Raw genomic sequence first — 10,196 nt, forward strand, 5'->3', positions numbered from 1 at the left:
AATCAGAGAGTAATTGAGAAATTTGCTGGCCAGAAAGAAAGGAGAGCTAAATTTATGTTCAAGTAGTCAACATGCCAATCTGTTGTTGCTACTTTTGTTTTTTCCTTTCCTTGTTCAATTATATATGGGAAATAAATATGTAAAAAGATAAAAAGTGCAGACACTGTTTTCTCTTTAATGCTTGAATTTAGTCAACATGCTTCTTGGTACTGCTTTGTATTTATTTTACTTATTTGATTTATAAATAAGTAAAATAATTTATAAGTAATTATACTTATATATACTTATAATTATTACACCCCCCTCAACAAAAAAAAAAAAAAAAAAATCACCAGCCGCCACTACGCCCTAGGAAAGTTCCCATATGTCACAAAAACAAACGTGGGTGTGTGTAGGCTATGAACTAGCTTACAGCCTGCATGAACGTGAGATGTATAACCAATCGGAGGAGCCGTTATAGCCAATCATAGACGAAAAAGGGGGTACCTTCCCCTACCATCCTGGGGAGAGAAAAAAAAATATGGAGCGGGGGGCGGCGCCATAGACATCATATACGTAGACGCCCCATGATGTGCTGGAGCGTGATCCAGCGTCGCCGCCATATTGGTTGGGTCTCTCCACTCAACGCTAGCATTCAGAGTCAATGGAGAGCGAGCAATTATGCCAGTATTTTATGCAGCTTACGGTTGCAATAACGCAATATTTCTACCAGATCGCATGGGATTACATTTCACAAGTAAGATTGAACAATAATTTAGGTTATTTTACAATTTATACATCATTATCATTTCATGCTTGTGTCATATGTGGTGTCTGTAGGCCTATTTCACAAAGTAAGGCTGCAACACATCACAAAATTAACTACCCTGGAGTTACAGAGTGCAAGCATACAAGAAGCTGTGCAAAACAGTTCTTTTTAAAGGATTTTAGCTCCCCAGTCCCAGTTGCAAGCCTGACAGGGTAATGTAAGATGCTGGAATGACCTGGAATTATAACGTTTACTTTAGGCCTTTACAAAAATAATAATTCTGAGCTGGTAGGCACGGTTGTTTAGAATAACTCCCTCCTAATCAAATCTAACTGTCAAACCATTTTCATATTCTGATGTGATTCATTATTCCTTTATTCCTGTGTTCATCTTTCAACAGTTTCCCACCCAATAAGCATGGCACAGTCTTCTTGTAGATGCTATTGTAGTGTTCCTTGTTGTTCAAACAACAAACAGAAATTTCCATATTTAAGTTTCCTTCCACGATTTTCCAGTGGACGCAGAAATACGTGCCCATTGGGTTAGGGCAATCAAACGAGATGAGGGACCGAGCTTTAAAATACTTCGTGGGAGTACCTATGTGTGTAGCCAGCACTTTGCCCCAGAGGATATATGCACATCAGCCAGTGGAAGAAAAAGAATAACAAAAGGAGCAGTGCCGTCAAGATTCCCCTGGAATGACTGGGGTAAAGGTAGGATAGTATATTAAGCCCTAGTAATACATTAAGTTGATCAATACATCACTGTATATTACTATGCTTTACAGTTTATTCGATGATCATAAGTATCATTTTATTTCACATCTCCAGAAAGAGGCTCACATGCTCGGCAGTCGGTTTACCAGAGAGCAAGGAAGCATTTTAGGGGTGCTGTCCCTGATGAATCTCAGGAGATGCCTGTCCCAGGAAACATCACAGAGGAGGCACTGCCTGCAGGTGCAGTGGCAAAAGATCATGACTATGACTACCATCCTTCTCCTGGTTAGTATTACAAAAAAAAAGAGAGTAGCAGGTTTTTCTTTGGAAGTAAAATAATGCTAAAACTTCTGAATTTAGGCTAATGTGCAAGTAAGAGCTCCTTTTACAGTTTACAGCATTATCTGAATTAATGAAACCACTGTTTAATAAAAAAGAAAAAACACACAAAAAAAAAACAGCTGTACTGAGGTACGTACCAAACGTCAGCTTTCTGTACCGTTACACCCGTAATATTCACCTCTCAGATTTCACTTTCAAAATATTCATTTTGTGTAAAAATACAACCTATAATAACGTAAATAAGGTTCGCTCTCATTGACATGGGACATAACTAATAAAACGCACATAAATACAAAAACATTGAATATGTTCAACTCTGTAAGTTTTTAACTAAAAGGATTGACGTTAGTTTTATATGAGCATTTATTCGGTGACGAGTGAACTTGACGTAGGCCTAGACATCACTTAAATAATCACTATTTCCCTTTGACATACTTCTAACTTACTTCTTACTTCACTTCTAACATTAACTATCCACACACAAGCCTAATATGTTCGACACATTTGTCTGCAATTCATTAAAATTAGGCAGATTAAATGCAACAATTAACTACACATGTTCATGAATTATATACTTATATTAAATATGTCATATGTCATATGAATATAGAATTGTTGTAGGATCCATCTTCTCATCATAATGCAGATACCATCATAAACAAAACAATGAAAATACATCTAATTTCACAAATGTTGTTCTGATATAGGCTATTATCAAATGTTTCTAATAGCCCATTTTAACAGCACAAACAAATCTATTTACCATAGTAAAATATTGTGTGTAAAATATTGTGTTTGCCTTAGCCTACTTTTATAAAATATTGACTGGATTTGCGTTTTTTAGTCCAGTCAACATTTGCAATTCTAAATGTTAACTAGATTTGAAAATATCAATTAATTTAAAGTTTTTCAAATATATTTCTGCAGACTTAATATAATATGTCTTCTTAACGAAGCACAAGAAAATTAGTTCAACATATATTTTTTTGCACTTCCAATATTTTATTAATTGGCGGTTTTAGAGTGTAGTGCAATTTAACAAGCTCTTTTTGTTTCAAACTAATTTGGCATTATTTTACTTTATTTTTTTTTATGTGGCAGTAAATTACTTTTATAACTATAGGTTTTCATGACCTTATGTTAATGTTCCATATTGGAATGTTTATAATGAATTTGCTCTGCACAATGTTGTAATACAACGTTTTTAGTGCTTACACCGAACCCAAATATGTTCAGTCAATGACTGTATATTGTGTTCAATAAACATCAAACATTTGTGATAATCTGTTGCCCTAAATATTTTATTTAATATAATGTTGGATTGCATTTCCTTTTAATATAAAGTAAACGCATGAGGCAAGAAAAACTTAAAAGCATAAATAAATGCAACAAAAAAAAAAGTTTTTTGGCATAGTTGTGTTTGACACATGAAAACTAACAATGTATCTCACAAGGTAACACGATGTAACCTTGCTCTCACTTGAAATGTTTCCCCACATTAAGTCCTTGAGTTTGAGGGTATTGGACCTGGAAAGGTCCTTGAATTTAAAGATAACTAAGGTGTGGGAACCCTGGTGTATGCTTTTTCTACCTTTTAAGGTAAACTGGATAGTGCTGCAAGGAGGATTCAAGAGTTGGAGCTTCAGGTTTTGTCACTAGAACTTGAAATCCAGCGGCTGACAGTTAAGCAGCCGAAGCCGCTGATTTTCAAGTTCTGTGTCACAGATGAGGACTTCCGTTACCACACGAGGTTCAGCTCAAAGGAGGTTTTCACTGTGTTTTGGGAGTCCGTTTACCCCTCTGCTTCAAGGCTTTTGTACTGGTCCAAGGCACAGCGAACAGCACAAGAGACACCAAGCCCTCAACGAAAACTTCAGCTCATTGATGAACTGTTCATGTTTCTCTGTCGTGTTGCAGCTGGGCTTCAGGAGAAAACCTTGGCATCCATCTTTGAGGTTAGCTTGTCTACAGTTAGTCGAATCATTTTAACATGGACTAGCTACCTTTACCAAGTTCTTGGCTCACTACCATTGTGGATGACAAGAGAGCAAGTGCAGGCCACAATGCCTGACAAGTTCAAGCTCTACTGCCCTCAGGTTAGAGTGATAGTAGACTGCACCGAGATCCGTTGTGAAACAGCATCTTCTCTCTTACTACAGTCGGAAAGTTTTTCTAACTATAAAAACCACACCACCTTTAAAGGGTCATGAAACCCCCCTGCTGCAGCGGTGTTTTTTCACACCTTCGATTTGAAAAAGCTTGTTAAAAGGGGAGTGGTCGACTGTGAAAAGGTGGGATGGTATTGTGTGGAAAGAGGGAATGTTTGCATAAATAGGGGAGTGTCTGTCAGTAGGTGCTGAGCGGTTCTGAGACATGTTCTTGGTTCACGTTGGCATTGTTTACCACAGAGAGATTAAATGAGGGATGAGTACAGCGAATGAGAGAGCTATGAGTGGCGTGCAGCAGAGATCGCAAATCATTCAGCTCTTCAAAGTTCAAACCAGCATAATTCAGTGAGAAATGAAAATAAATGTTATTCTGCATGACGAAATATTTTGCAAACGTGATAAAACTATATTTGTCCAAATATGCACGCTGTTTGGCAAGATGAACAACGCGCCGACGTGATAAGAGAACGTGAACCACCCAACATGCGATGTGATAAGAGATGTGTAATTCTAGATCGGGGTAAAAGCGAAGAGGTTTGAGGCTTCATAGTCTCGACCGCGCATCTGAAGCACAGAGCGACGCGCGCTGGGTTGCCGTGACGATCCGCGCTGTCTATCACTCGGCAGCTAAATCTATATTTGTCCAAATATGCATCACACTGTTTCACTAAGAGCCCGAACACATGCGGTTTAGTGCATGGCTGTGACGACAAATAAAACGGAGAGGACGTGGCTTTTGTTCATTGGCCTACAGATTACAGATTACATAGATAGTCAACGCTTGCAGGTTCGGCGTGCGATTCCTCAGGTGAATTTTACTTTACCGAGCCTTTGTAGCAAAGGCTTCCACAGACGGCGCCGGTTACAGCTCGCTCGGCGCCCTTTACGTTATTTCGTAACAGCACAACGCCTAGCTTTCCTCCGTGACTTTTCCGCACGCTGCTTCCAAAACTTCCCCACCATATCTCTACAATAATGATGGAAGACGAGCCTGACAGAAGTGACTGTCTCATGCATATTAACTAAATTATCTTGTATGCATACTACAGCGCAGTGATTGGACTGAATGAGCTTTATGTCATGAATATATATCGAGAATTGCTCAGAGCGGTCGACGTCAGCATGTGCCCAGCTGCCCATACTTGGGCCGAAAAGGCCGTGCCGACGTCAGCATTTGTGACGTTGCTCCGACTAAACTTTTCAAACCGGAAGACAGAAATCGCTCTGAAAAATGCAAAAATAACTATTTTCACATATGCATACCATTAATGAGTACCCTTAGTGTTTTCAATGATGTGCAGCCTATACATATCTGTTTACATCTCAAAAAAAGTGTTTTGGGGTTTCATGACCCTTTAAAGGATTAATTGGCATTGCCCCATGTGGGGTTGTCACATTTATATCAAAATTGTACACCGGCTCCAGCTCAGATTTAGAAATAACCCGGCAATCGCAGATCTTGCAGTTACTTCAACCAGGAGATGGTTGACAATGGCTGACAAGGGGTTCCAGATTGAGAAGATGCTGTCAGAGGTGGGGGCAACACTCATCATCCCTCCGCTAAAGAGATCCGCTCAGCTCAGCTTGGAGGATACTCAGAAGACACAGGCTATTGCCCGTCTGAGAATTTTAGTTGAGAGGGCCATACGCAGGGTGAAGGAGTATCATATTTGGGATGGACTTGTTCCTCTTTCTATGGTAGGTTCAGTCAATCAGCTGTGGGCCATATGTTGCCTAATGTCAAACTATCAGGGACCTCTTGTTATCAAAGGGGACAAACCAGTCTGAAGTGTTTCCTGTTGACACCGTCTACCGGCAGATAGATTGTAAATACAAGTGCCATATATATTGTAAATAGTAAACTTATAGTAAACTTTTTAAGCATTTAGGGGTAAGTTTATTTTCATGGTTATTAATGAACAATGTTGTGAATCATTCTGTAAAAAGTTTTTCCTGAGTAAAATGCATTTACTCCTTTTACATAAAAAAACAGAATATTTTTTAAACTTGCCTTTTTATGTATCCATGTAACGTGTAACTGCAGTGAAAATAATTAAAACAAATTACTTCCATAGCAACTCATAGCATAACCTACAAACAAGGTTGAAATCAGTTTGTTACGTATATAAAAAAATAAAACTATTTACATTTTAAAGTTCTCTCAATGTAATAATATATCTATGTAGATGTTATGATAAAAATAATCCAGCTTTTGTCGCATTGAGTTGATGATCTCCTCATCCCTAAAGATTCTTTCAACTGTGAAGTCAGTGTGGGTATCTGTAATAAAATCACACCACTGAAGGCCACTTAAGGCCAGCTGGCCTTGAACCTGATAGTAGTATTTGTGGTTTTTCTTAAGGCAGGCCTGGCCTCGAACTGTGATCAGGTGTTTAACTTGAGAGACATCATCACCAGCGCAACTCTTAACCTCTGCCAACCCAAATGGGGGTGTTTCTCTTGGGTTGTAGACTTTAGCATCAGGGCTGGCTGCAAGGTGAGGTGCATCAGGGTGGATGACTGTCACAGAGACGTCACAAAAATCAGCATATTGTCTAAGGATGTCAGGTTCCAGGTCCAGCCCTCTTTTCATAGCAGCTGTCTGGGGAGTTCCTTTCAGAATGCGAGCAGCTAAGGCTTTGGCAGTAGACTCGCCACGGACATGGCATATTTATCCGAATCTGCTGGCTGTAAGTCGGGGTTTGCGTACCTGGTTCCATAGCTGGCATTCTGACTGCAGTCGTGTTTCTGCCTTTATAGCAGCAGAGATCTCCCTTGACACATTGAGGCTCTCTAAGTGGCACTGTTGCTTGTAGCTGTGCTCAAAATGTATTTGAAATTTAAAATTGTACCCATCAACAGGCAACTGAGGAAATTCAGGGGCACCATGGTGTTTAATAATGTCTCTACTGATCTCAGGAGGGCACTGGTAACAGAGCACAGACCCAAATGGCACAGGCCCAAATTTAGAGTCCACAAAATTAAGGCCCTCAAACCCATGCAGCAATTTGCAAATGCCTGGTTGTGGGCGAATGTCTTGTAGTTTCTCACCACTGGCCATGATGTGAGGATCTGGAAGAGGCCCTGACATAAAGGTGAGATGTGTTGTTTAATTTACTTATTATTACCATTTCACCCAACCTTTCATATTTTAGCAGATACCGACACATTACCTCTGTAAATACAGTGCATCCAGAAAGTATTCACAGTGCTTAATTTTTTCCACATTTTGTGGTTACAGCCTTATTCCAAAATGGATAAAATTAATATTATTTTCCTCAAAATTTTACAAAAAATGACAACGTCAAAGAAGTTTGTTTGAAATCTTTGCAAATTTATTAATAAAAAAACTCACATGTACATAAGTTTCAAAGCCTTTGCCATGATACTCAGCTCAGGTGCATCCTGAAAAGTGAAAAATACTAATTGTTCTGTAATAAAATAAAAATTTTCAGTCTTACCGCCATATGCTTTGTACAGTGTACATTTCACACCAGTATGGGCACGATGCTTGGTCTTCTTTTGTACTGGTTTACGCACTACCATGTCATTTGTTGCTTCGGGTGCAATTCCCTGTAACAATGATGATAAACTATTAATTGACACAAAGTCATTGCAAGCCAAAATCAGTAAATGTAATTAATATTAATGTCTTACCTGTGTCCTAGGCCGGTGCCAGGTCTGCAGCGAGCTGGTGCATGACATGTGGCAATGGCACTGTCTTGAAGCCCATGGTACTGTAATGAGCGCTTTGAAACAGTAATGCCACAATATGATTGCACAGTGCTTTCCCAGCAGTGCAGGTACATGACATGCATTTCAGTACCACAGGAACCTCTTTAGCATGAAATGTAACCTGATAAAAAAAGTATGATTACATTTTTGCTGCACAACATTTTTACATTTCATTGGAGTAATGGAACAAACTTGAGAACTGCATTAATTGTATTAGTTTTAAACATCAACTTTTTTACTTAAAGCTACACTGTGTGATATTTTCTCCCATCTAGTGGTGAGAAGGTATATGACCATCCAGTAAATAATAGTTTCTGCTCCTCTCAATTTCGATTTCGTTTCAACTCCTACGGTGGCCGATTTAGTCATGGCTTTCAGTTCGACCTCTTCGGTGAGTGTTGCGTCAACTCAAGTGATGAGGTAATTTTTGAAAACTATTATAATTTGCAGTTATTTAATTTACCAAATGATCTATGATCAAATTAATCTATGTAAAATGAATAATAGAACTGAAACCAGTTCATTGCTAACATCAGCTATCAGGTTCCCAGACGAATGCAAGCTCTTAGTAAAGTAACTTTTATCAGTGCTATCATTATTCTGTACATTGTACAACACCACTAGCGTAAGGCAAACAAATTATAATGCAATTAAAATATTAATCTCATGTTATCCGTCATAGAACACGGATTTATGTTATAAGGTAAACAATACTTTTTCATCATTGACGCGAGGAAAACTATCCTAGACGTCGTTCTAGTGTTATGCACAGCACACCATGATATAATTAGCCAAGCAACAATAAAACTTCCAATATACACAAATAGGCTGAATTAATATTACCTGTCGAGAAGAAAGCAGGCAATGTCGGCGTTCTTTTTAAAATCGTTGCTCCTCATGAGCTCTTTCCATCTTGAAAAGGCCACTCCAATATTTACTTTTGTCTTGTTGATTTGCCTGTCGCGTTGCCGTCTTAATTCTCTTTTCCGCTTCCTTGGCGACTCTTGATACATATTCCGCAATGTTACTAGGTCCCCGACCCGAGTCGAGTTCGGTAATCAATTCCGGGACGTGGTTGCGTTTACACAGGCGACCCGGCAATGTTCCGGGAATATTGCGGGTCTGACGTGCAGTGTGAAATGGGCTTAAGAGTGATGATCCTCCATCATCATATCAGCCTCAAGCAATCCTCCTCTTCACATTCGACACAGTGCCATCGAGTAAAACCCGTAAATTCAAGCTTCGCTTTTCGCGTTATGTCCCTCTTTGGCAAATGTACTTTCAAGATGGAGGAGCAACATGGCGACCGCCATCCGAACCCTCAACACTTATGTATTTTCAATGGTATATTATAAAATTACGAGAATGCATTATTACTTGAAAGAAGTAAATATACATTAATGAGCACATATATTTTTGAAAGAACTAAGTGATTTTAGCTAAGAATAAACTAAAAAAGTTACACAGTGTAGCTTTAACACACAGAATATTTCTCAGTCTTTATTGTTCACAAACAACCCTCTTCTGTCTATAAATATATGTAAAGGTGTCGTTTGAATTTTTTTTTGCCACAAAATAATTGACATCAGACTGAGAAACATCCTGAACCACAATGGAACTTTGTGGGATACTACAAAGTCTCTGCAACCGCAGCAGAACACAACAAATCAGAAAAACCTGAAGGTGATGAGCTTCCTCATTTTTCCTCATGGACCTGTGACAACGCCCTCTCACTGTCACCTCATCAACAACTACATTCGAAACTATTCCAAAGCAATGTTTTGGTGAAATTGCACAACATTAACAACGAATATGTTCCCGACTTTTATCTAACGACACACAATCTATAGCTAACATCAGTAATATGGAAACACAATTGCAACAAGAATTTTGTGTTTTGTATTACAATAAATTAATTAAGAATATAAGGACTTTCTATTTGGAGAATAGAAAGCTAACAACTACGTTACGTTATTCTTATTCTAACTCCTCCGCTAACATAAGCTGGGCTGGACAAAACAAATATTCTTACCTTTATAATCAAACAGGTACTGTTCAATGTAGAATTTGTATCCTTTATCAAGTTTAGACCGTGTTGTAAGCGAAAATTTGTCTGAAAGTCGCTGTACATCATCTAAACGTATGTCTGGCAGATGTAGAAGGGACTGTGTAAACTCCATCGCGTTCAACTATGCCGGCCGGCGGAAGTAACTATACCCGGCGCTGAGTTAGAACGGAAGTTGCTTGACGTCACGTGAAAAGGGCCTATAGGCAGCGTCTGTCTATGAGGCGTCTACGTATATTATTTCTATGGGTTAGAGTGCTCATCGATCCAACTTCGAATTCGGACCGGAAATAGTAAACCATCCGGGTATCTTTGGACTACTCTTTTCAACATACTACGATTTGGGACATACTAATTCTATTTTTGAATACTATTTAGTATGGATAGTATGCAAATTGGGACGCAGGGGACATCAGAGCAAG

General features: G+C 38.8%; 1 protein-coding gene and 1 long non-coding RNA gene across 2 annotated transcripts; one reads left to right on the plus strand and one right to left on the minus strand.

The window, feature by feature from the left end:
* The first annotated feature begins 379 nt into the window (after positions 1-379).
* LOC137089840 (uncharacterized) lies at positions 380-4,016 on the plus strand. The gene is made up of 3 exons (XM_067453411.1): positions 380-1,461; positions 1,579-1,749; positions 3,406-4,016. The coding sequence occupies exons 2-3, from the start codon at positions 1,662-1,664 to the stop codon at positions 4,014-4,016; spliced, it is 699 nt and encodes a 232-aa protein (XP_067309512.1). The 5' UTR covers positions 380-1,461; positions 1,579-1,661.
* Positions 4,017-6,934: 2,918 nt separating this feature from the next.
* On the minus strand, positions 6,935-9,969 carry LOC137089628 (uncharacterized). The gene is made up of 3 exons (XR_010907740.1): positions 9,742-9,969; positions 7,436-7,547; positions 6,935-7,058 (listed from the first exon to the last, which is right to left on the minus strand). It is a non-coding gene; the product is annotated as an uncharacterized lncRNA (long non-coding RNA).
* Between the last annotated feature and the right edge of the window lie 227 nt (positions 9,970-10,196).

The sequence above is a fragment of the Pseudorasbora parva genome, chromosome 9, assembly GCF_024679245.1.
Source record: "Pseudorasbora parva isolate DD20220531a chromosome 9, ASM2467924v1, whole genome shotgun sequence".
Lineage (NCBI taxonomy): Eukaryota > Metazoa > Chordata > Actinopteri > Cypriniformes > Gobionidae > Pseudorasbora > Pseudorasbora parva.